This window comes from Mastacembelus armatus, chromosome 13 (assembly GCF_900324485.2).
Source record: "Mastacembelus armatus chromosome 13, fMasArm1.2, whole genome shotgun sequence".
Lineage (NCBI taxonomy): Eukaryota > Metazoa > Chordata > Actinopteri > Synbranchiformes > Mastacembelidae > Mastacembelus > Mastacembelus armatus.
The window spans coordinates 19,323,221-19,342,538 of NC_046645.1; the positions used below are offsets into that span (position 1 = coordinate 19,323,221).

At 39.5% G+C, this 19,318-nt stretch overlaps 2 protein-coding genes across 5 annotated transcripts; one reads left to right on the forward strand and one right to left on the reverse strand.

Annotated features, from left to right (window-relative positions):
• The first annotated feature begins 2,702 nt into the window (after nucleotides 1–2,702).
• On the forward strand, nucleotides 2,703–13,636 carry LOC113125576 (uncharacterized). Of its 3 annotated transcripts, none has more exons than XM_026299111.1 (13): nucleotides 2,703–2,808; nucleotides 4,574–4,903; nucleotides 5,096–5,404; nucleotides 7,467–7,748; nucleotides 7,838–7,994; nucleotides 8,982–9,151; nucleotides 9,241–9,522; nucleotides 10,031–10,309; nucleotides 10,419–10,581; nucleotides 11,413–11,573; nucleotides 11,729–11,804; nucleotides 13,030–13,057; nucleotides 13,223–13,636. In XM_026299111.1, the coding sequence occupies exons 1-13, from the start codon at nucleotides 2,742–2,744 to the stop codon at nucleotides 13,352–13,354; spliced, it is 2,436 nt and encodes an 811-aa protein (XP_026154896.1). In that variant the 5' UTR covers nucleotides 2,703–2,741; the 3' UTR covers nucleotides 13,355–13,636. The 3 variants fall into 3 exon arrangements, with proteins under 3 accessions (XP_026154896.1, XP_026154897.1, XP_026154898.1); XM_026299112.1 differs by having other exon boundaries at nucleotides 9,241–9,351; XM_026299113.1 differs by lacking the exon at nucleotides 2,703–2,808 and having other exon boundaries at nucleotides 4,765–4,903; nucleotides 5,096–5,204; nucleotides 5,323–5,404.
• A 568-nt stretch (nucleotides 13,637–14,204) lies between these two features.
• On the reverse strand, nucleotides 14,205–18,982 carry rrp8 (ribosomal RNA processing 8). 2 transcript variants are annotated; one of them, XM_026333653.1, is made up of 8 exons: nucleotides 18,824–18,982; nucleotides 18,626–18,743; nucleotides 17,781–18,045; nucleotides 16,790–17,675; nucleotides 15,835–15,964; nucleotides 15,635–15,741; nucleotides 15,448–15,544; nucleotides 14,205–14,744 (listed from the first exon to the last, which is right to left on the reverse strand). In XM_026333653.1, exons 2-8 carry the CDS (start codon nucleotides 18,728–18,730, stop codon nucleotides 14,631–14,633), a joined length of 1,704 nt encoding a protein of 567 aa, XP_026189438.1. In that variant the 5' UTR covers nucleotides 18,731–18,743; nucleotides 18,824–18,982; the 3' UTR covers nucleotides 14,205–14,630. The 2 variants fall into 2 exon arrangements, with proteins under 2 accessions (XP_026189438.1, XP_026189445.1); XM_026333660.1 differs by having other exon boundaries at nucleotides 18,626–18,982.
• Nucleotides 18,983–19,318: the final 336 nt, after the last annotated feature.

The window sequence follows — 19,318 nt, forward strand, 5'->3', positions numbered from 1 at the left end:
AATGAACTAACAATAAATAAAGCTACCAATAGCACATAAGCCTGACACAGGAAACCGGAAACCAAAATAAAAGTCCAATCGGAAACTCAGGAACAACCACATCATGACAGATCGGCTAATAAAATACAATGTAGTGTTTTTAACAACAACCAGCAAGCTAGCACAACCTACAAGCAGCAATATTAAACTGCTTATATGTTAATGCACTAGTGGTAACAATGCAATAATATAATTATTATACAATATACTGCAATTTGAACTTGGTTACTTTTGACTCTGTAAGTACATTTGATGATGAAATGCATGTACTTTTAGTTAAGCATAGGTTTGATCACAGGACTTTTACTTGTGTCAGAGTATATAAATGTCATTGTTACATTAAAGTAAGACTGTCAGTACTTTTTTGCTACTGCCTGCTTATTAAAAGCTAGAATAGCAGATCAATACCAGTCTATGGTCTCTTTTCCTTAATCCTCTCTCTCTGTCCATGCAGACCACACACCTTTACAAATGTGACTGATATCTAATTGCAGCTCAGGAGATAACTACAGTTAGTACACAAATGCCAGCAGTGTCACAGGCCAATAATGGAATGTGACTCAGATTGATAGTGGCATATCAGTCAAGTATTTTGTTAGTGGGGAGTGTGTGTGTGGGAGGGCTGGAGGGTTCAGCAGTAAATTAATAACAGCAGGAAGAGATGGTGCAGATGATCAAGGATTTTCCTCCTCTGAAGTAAGTGATGATAAAGTTTCACTGAGTTAAGTAGGTTACCAAACAGGCAACCTTCACAGGCAGATTACTTGGTACACCATCTACTCACCAACTACCTTTTTCCAGCTGAATTTTCATATGTACGCATACATATGAAATTGAGATAAAGAGAAAGACAGCAAGAGGGGAAGGATGCCAGTTGTACATCTGTAAAATCTATAAATACCTTGTCTGTGAAATGTTAACATTTCATTGTCAGCAAAATACATTAGCATGCAGACGACAGTGCACACCCGGAAAAGAGTGAAATATTTCAGACCCCTTGATCCAAAATCCAGTCCACCACGACCTCAAGGGAATAGTCACTTTAGGTAATTTAATTAGCAGGAGGAATTACCTCCAGTTCCACGTTCATGTGATTACATTGAGTTTGAAAAGATAGGGTCAACTCTGTGTCAAATGTTTGCTCTCAAATTCAAAAGTTGCATGTTGTTTTGGTAATAAACTCAACTGTCTTTTACCTTCCGGAGATACAATCATCTACAGTCAGAATTAAGTCAGAGGGCAGACGCCTGGAAGTAATACAAGCTTTAATCTTGCTTAGATCATGCCGACCAACCTCTCTCAGCCATCTGTACAGTTCAGAAGCTATGATTTGTAAATATAGATTCAAATGATCCTTATTAGCTTTCCTGTCATCTGTTGTTCAGTCTGTCCTTTAAAGCAAAGTAACTCAAGAGAAACTTAGGAAATCTAGAAGATATGATATTTTGGCTTGATTAACACTTTGATATTAATTTCTGAGAAACCTTTGAAAGACTTTGTTATGGAGATTAGGGTGAATGTGCATTAAATAACTTCAAGGGATTTGATCATGAACAAACAAAAGTTAGGCATTCGTTGTTGCTTAGGCTCCTTCCTCTTTTCATTCATTAATAATTTAGGGGTCTTGAGGCCGTTGTGTGTGTCTGTGTGTGTGTGTGCGTGTGTGTGTGTGTGTGTGTGTGTGTGTGTGTGTGTGTGTGTGTAAAAGCATTAGAAAGAAGATGAGACAACAGTTTTCTTTATTGTAAAACTGTCTTTCACAGGCTTCTTATTACAGGAGCCAGTTTCATACCAGACAACTCAAAAAGCCGTTAAAAACCACATGCTATCTAAATGTGTTGGCAGCAATTTTCCTTTTTGTCAGGTCATTTCATTCATTGTCATTCTCCTGTGGTCTGGATGAGTCAACACTAAACTTGATCAACTTACACAGGAAATAAAAGATTGCAACCTTAGATAAACCATCCTGAAACAATGTGCAAAGCTGAGCCCCAGAAAAATATGTTTCTGATTCACATTTATTTCTGTTTGCAGTTTTTCTCACAGGGTGACAAACTGTGCTCAGCAAATACATCTGATTGAAAAAAACACACACACACACACACAGCCTAAACGTGAGATAGAGGAGCATTATGCAATAAAACAAGACCTGAAAATTAGTGATTTCCCAAACTGCAGGGCATGAGCAGTGGACAGGCAGTCTCTGACGGCCTCTGCAGGGATGGGATGGTATGAATGGTGCATGCTTTTCCCACTTCCCATGGTGCCCTGGTATGTGAAGTGAAAAGTACTGTGGTACGTAAGAGTAACTGAACAGACAGATCCTGCATGGAGATACACAGAAAACAGACTCTCGACATCTGAGAAGTGAAAAATGTAAGAGACATGCAAATATGCATGTCTCTTACATTCCGATGTGACGAAGGCTGTTTTTTTTTTTCTCACAGAAGGGAGAAGTGGTTATACGCTGAGGTGTGTGCATGTGTGTGTGTATGTGAAGATAGAGTATGTGGGTGTATGAGTGGCAGTTAACATGAGTGCAGAATAGCACATGTACAAACATCAATGTCAGCTGTAGAGGGTGTGTACATCTAACCATAAACCGCAGAACACACACAAATACACACTTCCATACACACTTTAAATACCCTTGTGCTTTATGTACAACCAGTCGATCCAACTCTATTTCACTCAACACCATCATGGGGTGCTCAGGGTTGTTGATTTTGGGTCTTGTCCTAAATGTTGCTCACTGCTTGGAAATTCTGGGTAAGTCCACAGGGTTACAATTCATCTGTTTACTGTCAGCTGTTTATGAGCTTCTTTTATTAGCCCTTTAGGTCTTGCCTAACCTGTGGCATTTACACTTAACAGTGCTGCTCTGGTTTCCTAAACGATTATCCAATTATAAATGAATACAGACAATATAGCCACATGCTGGATACATTTTGAACACACTAAATAATAGCTATTTTTGCAATTTATTACCAGTGGCATGTTGGTATTATCACTCAGCCAGTCAAGTCATTTTTATAGATGATTGGTGATACCTGCAGGGGGTTTACAGATTTTTAAAGTTAATATGTAATGGTTGTTAAAATTGTGTGTGTCTCTCTGTGTGTAAGGGGAAATGCTCTGCAGCCTACTCTTTATTTAAAGATCCTACTGTTTCAGTTTGGGTTTAGTCTATGTTTCTGCAGAGTCACTGGGACTCCCAGGTGCAGATGAAGGTTTAGACGTGACAAAAAGCTCTGTTTTTTAAACTCGAAAGACTTTTTTGTTTACCACATCCCCAGTCTGCAAAGGAAAAGTTGCCGTGTGCATCAATGCATGATTTTCTTCTGTTATTTTGTGTCCTTAAGGTGTACCTTTTCCATGCTTGGCTGACATTTATTTTGGCAATAACCTACAAGGGTAAATGAATTATGGACCTTCTATGTATAATTGAACTGGCACAGCATATTTATTTCTTACACTCTATCCTCTCCACATTCTTTCTGTTTACTCTGATGTATAATATAGTAAGACCGACAGCATTTTAGCATAAACTGTGTTTGATGCAGACAGTTTAATGTAGATTGTAGGAGCTGGCTATATGTTCACTGGTTTGCCATGAAGCAGGGCTGCAGCAAGCTATCATCATTTTACTCATCCTGAAAGCTGAATAGTACTTCTTGGCTGCGACTGGCTGACAGAGAAAACTGTGTCCTCAAGTGCACTTTGATGAAATCAGCAGAGGAAGCAGAGTGAAGGGGACTTGGTATGCACGAGGGTCTGCACACTGTCCTTTCTGCAAGTGCTAAAACCTGCCAGCTTCTATTAAATGTCCTTTCTCCTGAAACCTCCCTTAACTGTGGCTGATTTCTCAACAGTATGGAGGGAATAGGTCAATGCCTGGGTATAGATCAGGGCATCACTTTTGGACTCCTGTGATTTTATTAACATAATGGAGTCCTCTATTAAATATACACAGTGGGCACAAGGCTGCATTACCTAAGTGTCACTGAGTGCTACTAAATCCAGTTCTTCTGTGTGTACCTGTGGGTGATTTTGTACAGAGATTCACGTTCTCCTTGGGATGAATTTTAACACATTTGACAAATGCCACTGGTTAATTGATTAGTACTGATAACTTCATTCCTAACCCTAAATATCTGAAGTACTAAAGCTCAATTAAGCTTAATTTATTTAAATTTATTTTCTATTTTGATTTGAATTTTCCACTTTAATTTAAACTTCAGATAAAATTGTCCATAGGTTTATGACCACATACCCTTAAAAACTAAGACATACCTGATAGCCTGAGGTGACAACTGACCCATTTAGTATGCCTCATCCATCCATTACAGTTTCACTTAACCAGTGAAAGACAACAGAATGTAAAATGACCATCTATCATTCCTGCTGTCTGGTTTCTCACAAACAGGAACAATCGTTATCTCCCCTCAAGACATTTCTGCTTTGCTCGTGTTTACAGTTTGCATTTCAGGTGAACTCTCATTATTACTCATCATTGTGTTGTTTTGTGTCTAAGATCCGGGTGACGGGACAATTCTTGAGATCACACATAACATCACTGCAGTCCTGGGAGAAGATGTGTACCTGAGCTGTAACTATCTGGGCAAGAGTGAAATCCAGAATGCCAACTGGAAGCGCCAGATTAACTCTAAAGTTAAGACCAAGGGCCTGGCAGGATTTTCAAATAACAGGCCATTTAATCGCAGTGGTTTCTCAATGCCAGGCTCTCCCACTAACCTCACAGTTAGGATGAGTGTGTCCAGTGTGGATGTAGAAGGAGAATACATCTGTGAGTTTGAATCGGAGGAAGAATATGTTTCTGACAATGCATTTGTCACTGTAGTAGGTAAGCTAAGACAGTAATGTATGCAATTTTTGTTGTATTTATTAATCATCATGTGGAGAAGTGTGCCAGATGATCTAAAAGGTGCTGCTCCAGGCTGATTTTAAATGAATTCATAGAGATGACACATCTTTGATCCAAGAGCTACAAAAAGGATTTAAAGAGGATGATGATGGCTGTTTAATCCATTCACAGCTCGGCCTGATATTCAGATCCTGGTGAATACAGAAACCATAAATGGCACTCATTACCAGTCAGTGTCATGCTCTGCTGTTGGTGGCAGGCCCCCCGCTCACATCAGCTGGTTAGTCAATGGCCGTCCTCCCTCAGATTACCCCTTCACTGTGAATGAAAACAAGGCTTCTCATTCTAACGGCACCTCCACCCTGAGCAGCATTCTTCGCTTCCCCACTCATCTACAGGATGAGGACAGCGTGACCTGCGAGGTTCAACACCTGACACTCCCAAACCCAAAACCCACCACAGTGAGGGTGGAAACCTATGGTATGCTCACACCTACAGCTGTTTATGTGTATCACTGTTGTTGTGTTTGTGTTTTGTGTTGCAGGAGGTGACATATTGTATTGCATCACCAGAGAGAGTTTTGTGCATCATGACTCAGCATGAATTCAAAGGGAACAATAACTTTCCACTGCTGATTTTTCAAGCTGGCCATTGCTACTCACTCTGCTCCGCATACACAGTGACAGACCATAAATCACATTGTGCAGTGCAATGCATTCATATGGGAATAAGCACATTTGCTGGTTTTGAGTGTAGGGAACATCATAATGCAGCCTAGTAACCAATTAATAACAACATTATAACACAATGCAGCAAGCGATTTGGTGGCTATATTTTTCTAAATTCTCACACATAGGCCAAGAGTGATGAAAAACCGTTTTCCGGTTTTCAAATTCTTCAAAGTTCCTGCACACAACAAACTATTCATGATATATGCAAAAAAAAAAAACCTTGCCTAGAAAGAACTAGCAATCAGATGCCTTTTATTTTGTAATGTTTTGCTCCACAGAATTTTATCAGATAAATTTACACTGTTAAAACATTAACATGGGATCAAATGATGATTCAAATAAAATAAAAAAAAGATTGGTCAGAGTGGCAGTGATAATGTTTCTCTGTTGGACGATGGATGTGCATGCAAATAAGCATTTGACTTTTGCTGTGGTTCAGGAGGTAGAGCAGGTCGGCCATGACCCAAAGAGTTGGTGGTGTGATCCCTGTCTTCACTAGTCCACATGTCGAATTATCCCCAAGCAAGACACTTAACCCTAAGTTGCCCCTGGTGGCTGTTTCACCACTGTATGAGCATGCAAGTGATGTGTGTGTGTGTGTGAATGATGCATGGGCTAATAGTGTAGAAGTGGTAGAAAATGTGTTATACACGTCTAAGACTGTTTACCATATATCAGTACATTTTATTTCAGCTGACCTTGAGTGGCCAACACACTAATGCATGTTTAGTAATGGTAATGGAGTAGCTAGTATACGAATTTATTCATTTTTTTAGTGTTAATTCCACAAATGCATTCGTAAAATGCATGCCCTACGTAAAGCAGAACTAGTGCATACAACCCAGGCTGACAGGAACATCTGGTAAAACCACTCAAGTCTGGTTTTGTTGTGACCTGAGTATCTCAGAAACTGACCCAGGATGTAATCATTGGCACCCAAAAAACTAAAAAAGACAAGTAAATACTTCTGTACAGCGTAAACAATTGCCATTTGTTAGGACCCTTTCAATTTGGTCATTAGCCTTTAAATGTCACCATGCTAAAATTACATACACTGCGAAAAAAGAAATTGTTCCCATTAGCTTATAAGCTGCCCTGCTATGGAAGTACTTTAACACAATAGTTAAGCTTTTTTTTTCCTTTTGAGGTCAAATAATTACCAGTTTATTAGTTTAAACATTTGATTTTTCACTTGTTAATGTTCAGACAACAAACAACATGTTAATGGCCTCATCAGCATGACCTGACCTGTCAGCTCATTTGTCTGTGGTACTTTTATACTCAACTGCCCCACTGCAGCTTAGGTAATTTCACTCGTTAAATCTACACATGATCTTAGGTGGTAACAGATGGAAATCGTAATGCCAAAGTGCTTTAATTTTTCTATTCTACATGCCCTTCCCCAACACCCAGGCTATTATGAGGTGTAGTCTTACTCATTAGGGATTGCTGGCAATTGCATGACACCACAACTTTTAGGTATTTGAAAATAGACTTTGATGGCTGCTGATTCCCTGTATTAAAGCCTGTGGTTGTCTCAGCTTTGGGTGGACAGCAGCTGGTCCAGACATCTGCTCTCAGCTGCAGCCCAGCCAACAGATGGGACAGGTGATAAGCCCAAGTCAGCACTCTCCAAAACCCAAGCACAAGACCCTTCTGGCCTGTGTTTAGCTAACATTCAGCTCATCCGGCCCCAGCTTCCTATTTAACAAAAACACTCTGAGCTTCCACTTGCTATCTGACTTTTTGCTGGAAAAAATATTAGCCCTTGTGAAAGAATAACTCTTCTCGCCTTTCTTCCTGTTATGCAGCAAGGCCAAATGTGACCATTAAAGCAGAGCTGGTAGAGCAAGGAAGAAATAAGTTCTGGGTGGTCTCTTGCATTTCATCTGGAGGGAGACCTGACACAGACATATCCTTGGCTTTGAACACCAACGAAGAGCTGCAGATAGAGAACAACACATACTTGGGCATACAAACTAGATCAATCCGCCTCCCTGCATCATTGTATGAAGGCCACAATGTCACCTGCATGTTTGACCACCCCAAATTTACACACAGAATGTCAAGAGTCATAACACTGCCATCTTTTTGTGAGTATTATCAGTGTCTCACATTTGAGAAACATTGCTGATACTGATGAGACAGAAGTTACAGAAAAAATGTTCTTTTTCATCTATAGATTTTTCTGGAGTTCGGTTGTTGGACTCAAAACCAGGAATCAACGGTGATGTCGTTTCAGACACTGAATCTTTAGAGCTGCAGGAAGGACAAAGTGACACTGTAATTGGCCTACAGGTCATTGGGAATGTGCCACGTTATAATGTTACCTGCAAGAAGTAAGAAATATTTCAAGTCAAGTGTTTTTTATTGCCATTTCAGTTATATACAGCTTGTACAGTATACAAAAAGATGGAAGGTGCTACATAAACCAACACAACATGACAACACACAAAGAACAAACAAAAGACAAAAACAGGTAGTACAAAACATAAAAGACAACACAACAGCTACTACTACTACTACTACTACTCTACACAGTGCAGACACAGTTCTGTTTGAAGTACATGGTTTGATGTGCTGTGTGTAATGTTAATGAAGTGGATAATGAACAGTTAGCGTAATATTAGATAAACTGTGTAAACAGAAAGTAACAGCATATTTTAAAAAGTATGAAGATAGCAGCTTGCGGTTTAAGTTCAGAGTTGCATTTTGGGGAGGGTAGGAGCCAGCACATCTATTGATTGACCCATTCTAGTGACTAAGGGTAAAAATGTCTTAGCCTCAGCTGACTTTAATCAGACATAATTTTTTATCTGGTTTTTGTGCTCTCTGAAGAACCCCCTTAAGACAGAATGTTTTGCTTTGATTTGAATGTGCTGTCATGCACAGATTTGATCAATAGCAAACGTGATTACGTGATTATAGCCTTAGTGTCATTATTTTTGTAACACCATATGTGGTGGACAGTATATGATGTTAAATCTGGCAAGGTTAAGTTTTGTTACCAGTGTTTTTTCCCATGACACTACTTTTAAGAAATAGCAATATGGTGAAAGGCCTATTCATTTTTTTAGAAACAGATGACAGTGATACTACTTTTTTTCTCATGCACATATAGAGTGAAACAACCTATATATCCTGTGGAGGAAGTGGTAACAGTTGGTGGCACCAAACCACAAGTGATAGACAGAAGAAATCAGATTTAGTCAGATCAAAATGAATATGTATATATTATTTATGTATTTTAGATGCTTAGCTTAAAACATTTCAGTAAAACTGGAGCGTGAATTCTTCTTTGTATATTTGCTTGTGTTTCTCTGCAGGGATGATGGACCCTTGCCTGGAGGTGTTGAGCTGATTGGCAGCAACCTCACAATTCTGGGTCCTGTCGATCATCACCATGCTGGCCTGTATGAATGTGCCTTCTCTTATCACCATCTTAAAGCAATGCTGCATATTAACATCACAGTTAAACCTCAAGTTCTTCAGCCTGGTAGGTAAAAATCATTGCAGGGATTTATTTTGTAAATACAATGCATATAATACTGATGATGGACCTCCTCTCAATATCCTTGATTCCAGTTCCACCTACAATCCGAGTTGATTTGCAGATTGAAGATAGACACAGGGTGATTGAGTGCTCAGCAGCTGATGCTGTTCCTGCAGCCAACATGTCCTGGCTTCTACCAGAGGGTGTGTCTGGAGCCCCTTGGTTCAATTTCACTTCTCATAATGGAAGCCACTCTGTCAGGGGAGTTTTACTCCTCCCTGTCTGCTTGCCTTGGGAGCTCACTGTGGAGTGTGTGATAAATCACCCAGCATTTGACAAGCCAGAGAATAGAAGCATAACATTCCCTCTTTGCGGTATGTTCAACAAATCTAGCATTGGTTAATTTTGTCTGGGCAGCGAACATATTTGGCCATGTAAACTCGCCATATATTTTATGACTTTCTTTAAAGAAACCCTTAACTTCCTGTAGTTAACGTCTCTTTCCTGCACAGCCCGCACTAATGTCACCATCAACTCCAGCACTGAGTGGAAAAATGGTGAAAAGTACACAGCGGTGGTCTGTTCTGTGAACTATAAGCTGGCATGTTGGAAGTGACGACATCATTAGTCTGATGGAGACTGTAGTCCAGGCTGATGGTTTGATTTCAGCCCATGGCTCTGTGAAATTTCTGTCTTCTTTGTATGCTGGTCAGAATTTGACCTGCACAGTGGAGCATCCGAGCCTGAAGGTTCCAGAGAAAAGAACAGTACACATTCCTGTGCACAGTGTGTTATTCCTTTCCTTGAACTGTTTCTTTGTATGACATACACAACCTCACAGAGCTGCTCATCCCCTGCCTTCCACCCCTTGTCCTCTTTCAGACACCCCTCTGCTGAGTGTGTCGGTGATGAGACAGCAAAACTCTCATCTCTGGCTGGCAGTGTGTGACTGCATAGGGGAGGGTGCAGAGATAAATCTCACCTGGGTTCTTCCTGACAAAAGCCAAAAATCCCTGCAATCAGAATATGAAGGACACGCCCTGAAATCCAGGCTGACGTATGAGTTTCCTTTGGCCCTTCATGAGGGGCAGAACCTCACCTGTGTGTACAATTTTGAACAACGGCTCATGGAGAGGAGGAGTGTTCATATCCCCAGATTCTGTGAGTGTAGAAGCAATACATATATAAAAACTTACATCTACTCAAAATGTAAACAATCAGATAAATATATTCAAAGATATAAAGACATAACACACTGTGTTTTCTGCAGATATTTCCGCTGTGAGAGTCTTGAACCACACGACTACTTTGCAAAGCCGCTACAGTGGTAAACCCATCATACACAGACTGTCTCTCCAGGAAAATCATCACAAGCAGAAAATATTGCTCCATGTCGAAGGCAATGTGCCGCAGTATGACCTCAGCTGTAAAAGGTGTTGTATCATCTATTATCTACTATGTAGTTACCCCGAGGAGACATCTGCTCATACAGTGTCCTGCACTAAATAAAATGTTCCACAGTTAATACATTGAATTGAATTGAATTGAATTGAATTGAATTGAATTGAATTGACTGGAATTGAATTCAGAATTCCTCATCCTGGAAAAATAAATTGGGATTTTTGCATCAAGCAACATGAGCCTTTTTTTAAAATACACTGTTGCTGTCTTGACGAGAGTTACATGAGTTATAGCAAGGAGATGGTCAGCTTACTTTGGCATAAAGAGTGGAAACAGGTGGAAACAAGGGTAATGTAATCCACTTATAAGCACCTTTAATACTAACTAATTCATTTGTTTAGTTCATACAGTACAAAATGTAAAATTGGCCATTTGTATTTTTATTTTGTTTGTTTGTTTTGAAGGGTAGTAATGTGCCAGGCTATGTCTTGACTGGGTGCAGTGACTTTTCTTCTGTGTCCAAGCTTCACGCTAAACTAAGTTAACTGGCTGCTGGACTTTGCTTTCACCCAATGCTTGGAAAGAAAATGACACCTGTAACAAAGACCTAATGTTTTTACACTTTTGTAAGGATTAAGCATGTGATATAGAAGGTTAATGAGCTTTAGAGGTGATGGTTCAGAGGTTTTGTTGCCTTTAGACAACACCAAGTTAGCCATTTCCAGCTATTTAACTCTTAACACTAATTTAAACTTATAACTTGCCATGTAGCTTCATATTTACCATATACATATGAGAGTCAGGTCAATCCCAAAATGATCAGTGTTTCCTTTGAATTCAGCTAAAAGTCAGTTATGTTGCAGGAGTGATGGCTCACTTGTCTATATGGAAGGGCTGGCAATAGTCTTCCAGCCAGACCTCTCAGAGCAGGATGAAGGCCTGTACACCTGCCAGGCATCCTTCTATCACCACAAGGCCACAGTCGACATTCAAGTGGAGATCATGAGTCAGGACAAATACTTTGGTGAGTGATTACCATGTTGTATTTTCCTTCTCTGTTCAGAGAGCAGAGTGACATGTATACACAACAAATTCTGCTCATATAAACATCTAGAGGTAATATTGCTGAGACACTTGTCAAAATGTGGCTTTACTGGACTGTGTGCATGTGTTTTGCAGTGCTGGTAGCCATTAGCTGCGTTTCTTCAGCCTCAGCCATCGTGTTCATCCTTGTCGCCACTCTCTGGGTGTGCTGGTAAGTTAAATGTCTCCACAGGTGACAGGTTGCAACTTGACAGGTAATGTGTTGATGGGCAAATGAGGGCATCTGTGCCAGTGCCATACAATAGGAGACAAACAGGATGTGTGGATCGTTAACCTAAAAACCTCAGTCATGCAATTATTCACAAACAGGAAGTAATGTGGCTTAAGCAGACAGGTGCCTCTGCCACCGCAGCCATGCTTGTAGACAGGTAGAAAATGTTTCCTCCGTCAGTGTGAATAACATATTTATTTTCCAGTTCCTGCTTCTGTGGTACTTCTGGCAGTTTGTACAATAGACTGCTCTTAGTTAGCACCATTCTCATCATTGCCAAACTGAAAAATTAAAGGTAAAAAGTTAAAAAAGTCCATGTCTTTGGAAGTTATTAGTGTAATGATATTTGAGCTGCTGTTCATCAATGAAAAAAATCCACAAATGCATCTCTTAGTTCTGATGCTGCTGGAAAAAATCAGTGAGTCACTCATCTTTTACTACTGATGTGGGATGTCTGTCATGATCCTAGAACTGTTTATGGTTTCTGCCTGCAGAGGTTTCAACATTTCCACATTCAATGCCAAATCTTAACTTTTCTCAAGAATACTTGTGAGGATCAGATCAGGCCTCGCTGTGCATAAAGCTGCACTGTGCAAAACAACAGTGGTTCAGAGCCTCCTGCAATAGACTTGCCTCTCTAGTCAGAGCATTTGGTCAAGGTGCCATTGGTCGACTGAGCCTCTATCCCATTATCCCTTGCTACAGTGGGAGGGTCGAGTCAAGCTAATTTGGGAAGGTCACTCACGCAGCATACAGCAAGCGTACACAAGAAAACATGACTCCCCAGGAGAAAAGTTATTCTGGGACTAATATCAACCCCCCCTCCTCCCTCCCCACGCCTCAGCCACCAGGTTCTGAGGACACTTTTTGACAGCAGCAGGGTTTCATTGATGTCACCAGGGTCATAATGTACAAAGGGAGCTGCTGCTTCTGACATCAGAGATCAATGATGAAGACTCAGGTCACTGTTTGTCTCTATTGATATTTTTCTTTCATAACGCATTCACACCTGAAACTTGCCCGTCTGCACTGATTGAATGTGACAAATTAAGTCACAGTGCCATCTAATGGGGATTTTCAACACTGCAAGGTTAATTTAAAAATGAATCATTCAAAACCTATTTATTTACCTGATTAATATAACCTTTCTTGTTTTGTTTTACAGCAAGAGAAATAGCAGCACACAACATGAGGTGTGTTTAAATCCTGTTAACATCCATGTTTACAGTTTCACTATAAGTTCACGTTGGCTTTTATGGTTTTGCACATTATATTATGACGCAACTCTGAAACCATACCATATAGTCTCCTAACCAGTTTCTTTCATCTTTCTTGCTGTTACAAACTCTGTAAATCAGAAGCAGGAGTCTCTCTCAGCCTTGACAACTCTGATGCAGGATCCCAGCTCTCCTGAGGCGAAGAAACAAAGTAAGGAATACGCTCACCTGGTCAGTTACTCCATAGTCTTTGATGTGAAGAGCACAGTGTAAAGAAAAAATGCTTTGCGAAGCTTTGAATGCCACAACCAGCTTTTGAATGTGCACTAGATAGGAAGGCTGCAGCAGAATGATTTCTGTGTATCCATGACTGTAAGGTGAGCTGATGCTCTGTTTAGCTATATACTGAAACATCACTTTTAAGGGGGGATTTGTTTTAATTGATCGGCATTAATGATTTGAAATGCATTATTTTTGCACTTTTTTTTCATCTTACTTGAATTTTGTATGGATCTGTACTTTAAGATATGTGTGAATAAAACCATTCATTTCTAACTCTTTGCAGTTTTTGGTTTAATTTATTACCACGTCGTGGTAATAACCAAACCTGGGACTGAGCCAGGTGTGGTTATTCAGCTTTTACACATTAGTCTAGAAAGCCTTTGCTGCTCTTTGAATAGAAAAGCAACACCTGATTGAGCCTTTTTTATTTTTTCTCAAACCAGCCAGGTCAGCTGAACTCTGGGTGTTAGTTCCCTTTACCCTTAACAGATCTGAGTTGTACCAGTGTAGTATTAGTCATAAATATATATACCAGATGCAGACACGTTGACTCATTGCTAACATTAGGCTGCAGTGTTGTTACGCCCTCCTGTGGCAAATAATTATTCATACAACTGAGTGAGTTTGGTGTCTTCACTTGTCTTGACTCCAACCATCAATCTGCTTTTTACCGTTTGTTTAGTTAAATATTTCCTATAATTATTTTAAAAAGACTGGACTTTTACTCATAGGCACACAAGAGATAAATTTAACTTTACACTTTGCATTATTAAAAATTATAACATTTTAAAGACTCAATGTTTTTTATATAACATTTTTATTATTTACATGACTTGTCCACTTATAAAACTGCCTAAATGAGGAGAATGTACTCAGGATGCCTTGCAAACATATAGATAGGGTTCACCTTTAACTTAGCACTACAAACCGTAATTTATTTGCCATTTCCAATCAGAGAGGAGGAACTAATCAATGAAAAGGAAACCTGGAGGCACTGAGACGCTGATGGCGTATAGTCACAGACCATTATATTCCATGAAGACAACCTTTACATATAATGCACAGGTGAAGAAAAACGAATTTACAGGGCATCCCAACACATTCAACACATTCAAATTAAAGTGTACAGCTTTGTGTTAAAAACAAAAAACAAACAAACAAAAAAAACTGATTAATCTGAGAAGCACAGTCCACTGATATACCAACTAACAGGACAAATGTGTGGATTAAAAATGATGCCCACACTTGCACTTTGCATCCAATGTTGTCATCTTTTCTTGTAAACACAGGGCTTCAACTGCAGCCCAAATTTCTTTACATTTTCTGGAGAATCTCCCGTCTTCACGAATTCAAAGGAGTAGAAATGAGTGTTCTCTGTATCCTAAAGAAAACAAGTAAACATAAAAACAACATTAGACATTCATCACATACTGTTACTGTCCAAGTCAGTGGTATCCAGGCTGCTGTGGTGCTAGCCCCTGTGGGCGGATTTTGGGAGGAACTCTGGGACACACATGATCGGGGGAAAATGTGGAGTGAAATAAAAGAAAAATAGATCCTTTGCCCAGCAGACATTTCAACTTGTTGCATACAGGTAACATTAATGATGTTATTAACTGTAGCATGGGAATAAGGGATGGAAAAGAGCCATAATTTACCTGATATTACAAATTAAAATGTTCTTTATTTGCACATGTTTTGACTTATATGTGGGGCATAGCCACATAAATTTGGAAACCACTGGCTCTGTATACATGTGTAGAGGGATTTGTACTTCGCTTCCTATTCATACTGTGCTGCTTTTGTGATTATATGAACCTTTCTACATTTAACTAATTCTCTTTGTTGTCACAAATGCAATTAACTGGACATTCTTCCCTACCAGAGGTTTCCTGTCCACAGCCACAAGCTATAAATTATAAAAGATGCAGCTGCCAGCTCCTAACCCCCCCCCCCATGAGCAACAGACCTCTTCAAAGCTGTTAATATTAAGGAAAAGTAGTGTATTAAGGAGTAGGACAAATAAAAGTGTTTTTCTGTTCCTCTAAACATGGTCATTGATATCATCTTCTTTGTTGACTCACCTTGGACATTGCCTTAAATCCAAGATTTGCTAGTGCAGTAACGAAGCTCCGTACGTTGTCAAATCTACTTGCCACTTCAGCTATTTTAAGGACCCCTCTGCAATAATTGTGCAAAACAGTTAAACATATGGCTTATGTGCAAAATGAAATGTGAGTATTTTGAATCAGTGTCAATCAATTTTTTTACCCCATCTTTAAGACTCGATTAGCCTCTATTATAAAATCTGCCAGGTTGGTCCCCATTAACGAAAGGCAGAACACAGCGATATCCACAGAGCCGTCATCAAGTGGGACCTGCACAGACAGAATGTGTTTTCTTTTTTATAGTAAGAAGAGAGAAAAAGTGTGTTAATTAGCAAACAGAGGAACTCTAAAGCCCACACTCACATTGGCCATGTCACAGACAGTAACAAGCTCGCAGGCAGCTTCCAGGTCGAAGCTGTGCACTTTGTTCTTCACACTGCGTGCTATTTTACAGTCCCCACAACCAAAGTCTGCAACCACTAGTGAGGACGGTCTGAAACACATGGTACATTAGACGAGTTCATAATAATGTCAAACTCAAAGGTACAATTCACCTCTGAATAAAATCAAAGTTAGGTTCTGCACAGGACCAAAGCAGATGTAACTTCATGCAACCATAAACAACCAACAACTTTTCCACAATTGTTCATCTTCCCAATTGCTGATACTAACAATACCATCTTCTCACAGCAGTTAACTGAAGCAGCAATTACACACCCACAGTGCTCATTATCTCCTGCATGACTTACTGCTGTCAAGGTGATGTCTTCTGCAGAGTAATGTAAGATATTTACTGTTTCCTACACATAAATGATGTGGATAATGGGAGCTTGAACCCACAGCACGAAACCTGCATGAAGGATATTTTTTTCCTTGTTCACGTTTGGAAGTGTAAAACAATTGCCCTGTTTATGGATTGAAAAGAAAGCTAACACCAAGCAAGTGTGTCTATGCATTTTATATGCTACTGTGCTGTAGCTTCTTGTGCTGAATGAATCACTATGCTTTCTGTGCAAAATGTTTATAATAGTATGTTCAACAAAATAATTAAAGAAGCCCTTACATTCCAGAGCTTTCAACCACATCATGTAGCAGGTGTCCTCACATGAATTCAGCATTGTTCCCCTCCTGTCATGTAAAGTCACCTAAGCCATTTACAATTGCTATGAAAACCCACAGGGTGTGACTGAAAGCTCTGCAAAGCTAGTAAGAAGGCCTGTGAGCTTAGATCATTGTTGTGCTAAAACTTCATTGCATTCCTAAAATTTTAAGATTGTCTGCTAAATACTGTATCACAGCAACAATGATTATTTCTCACTTCTGCTGAATGTAATTGATGATTGTGTCCAACGGATTGGTGGGCCACCTCTGAACCTGTGCCGTGTAACCCCTGTGGTAGATCCAGAAGGCCTGTGGATCCTGTTTGAACATACGCTTCGCCTCACAGCTGGACGTGCTGTACAAGACTTCGTTAATGTAACGGAAACGAGCTGATTCCAGCCGCTGCTCCATGCGGAACCTGAGGGAGGCAGAGCGGTCCTGTTTCACCTCTTCCTGTGGTGCCACTGGAGCGTCTTTCTGCTCTACAGGACTTTCTTGTTGGTCTTCTTTGTGGCTGTGGAGCATCTTCCACAGCTTTTCTCTTTTTAGACTTTGTTCTTTGCTCAGCTCAGGTTTCCGACTTTTTGTGGGTGACTGTGTCTTATAATCTGTGATTGTCACTTTAGGTTTCTGTTTTGATCCATCAACAGAAGATTCAGTTGTACGTTTCTTAACTTGGCCAACCTTTGTTTTTAGTTCCTTGTCAATCTGTTGCTTTTTTTCTCTCTCTGTCTGTGTTGCTGTTGTAGAGAATACATCCTCGTTGCTTATTTTCTTTTTCTGTAGCTTATATTCTTTCTCCTTTTTCTTTTTGGTGGCTGCTGTCTGAATGATATTTTCACTGCTGTTATTCTTGCTATATGGATCTGTTTTGACATCTTCCTTTGGCCTTTGTTTATCTGCAGGCTCTGTATTATTTACTTCTTCAGGTTTCTTCTGGCGATATTTATTATTACATTTCCTCTTGTTCTTCATTTTGTTTTTCCACTGTTGTCTGCTCAGTCTCTCCATCTTCTCTGTTTTGTTCACCTCTATCTTTGTAGATTTTGTAATTTCTTTCTGTGTGACTTCACCTACAGATGTGGTTTTTGCTTTTGGGCAGCCTGTAAGAAGAAAAAAAAATTGCAACATCAACATTTATCTGTTTCTGAACATATTTAATTCTTAACAGTTTAAAATGTGTTGTGCATGGAAACCAGTTTACTCACCAAATTTGTTGTCTTTTTTCCTCTTTTTAGTTACAGGTTTCTCCTCCTTGACACTCTGATCTAAGTCTCTGTTCCCCTGCTGCTCCTCTGATGTTTCTGCATGTTTTCTCTTTTTACTCCTCTTCTTTTTCTTTTTCTTATTGTGTGATGGAGCTGCTTCTGTCTCACTGTCACTGTCCTGCTGATGGTTATCGCTCTTCCATTCTGGTACTGCTCCCAGTGTCTGCAGGGTCCGCAGCAGGCTTTTTTTCCCAACAGCTTTGGACTAATCAGAGGAAGGTAATCAATTTAAATGATCAGCCTTTCAATTAGAAATGTGTAGGCTAATGTTGGGCTGGGTAATGTACACTCTTCAAAAGGGTTTCAAATGGCAAGTTTTACTTTTTTGCAATAGTGCCAGGTTTAACACAGACTTGCTGACTAACTGCTTCGTATTGTGAGTTTAGACAACTCGGGTTAAAAGGTTTAGTCAATCAAAAAATAACTACATGAACTTTTAATAATCCAGTAAAAAGTTTAGGTATTCAGTCAAGCAAAAAATCTTTGGAGCATCTCAGAGGAACTGTTTCTTGTTATATATGACAACTAAATATTTTTAGGCTTTTGGATTTTTGGTTGAACAAAACAAATCACTGAAAGACGTCACCTATGTTTCTGCCAAGTTATGAAGGGCACTTTTGTTGTTTTACATATAAATTAATATAAAGATGAATCAAATAATAAGCGAATGAAATAACATGATGTTTAGTTGCAGCCATGCTCAGGTAATAAGTGATCGATGATACTAATATATAACTGCTATAATACCAATAGGAGCTGCTCGCTACAGATACATTTACATTTACCTTCACAGTGCTGCTGCTCTTCGCCTTTTGGGTGTTTTTGAAAACAGTTTGACTCAGAATTTGAGCGTCTTGTTCGTCATTCCAGTCTTCATCTTGATTAAACATGTTTCCCAGAGTACTGTAAGCAACAAACACGAGAAGCCACTGCTGAAGATGACAAAACTGTCAGTGTGACTTTTCCACTCTGCCTGTACTCACCGGGTCGTCTCTGTCGCAACGAAACGAGCTACCGACGTGTTTCTCTAGGGAAGGTAACTGCACAGGAGTGTGTTGTTTAATTAACGTGTAATTACTGTTAACACCTGAGAAAAGAAAAAAACCACGTTGGTCTGTCTCGTGTGCGTGAGGGAAGCACAACAGAACTACAGGCGCAAATGGATGACGCAACAACATCGGAGATTTATGGGACATGAAGTTTTCTTTGGTACTATTAAAACTCAGGGGCTAAATAAGGAAGAACCCAAAATTTCTGTTATGAAATACTACTACTACTACTAATAATAATGAATAATGACAATCGTATTACTGCTAGTTTAGTAGTATTGGTAGTTTAATTCATGGCTAATCATTAACAACTGCATCAGTTGAATTAAATATTAAAATAAGGAAGATAGTTTTTTTTTGTTTGTACAGATTAACTTTTTAGTAGTGTTTTAGGGTGGGTGGTGCAGCCTTAAAGCACAGAATTTACAA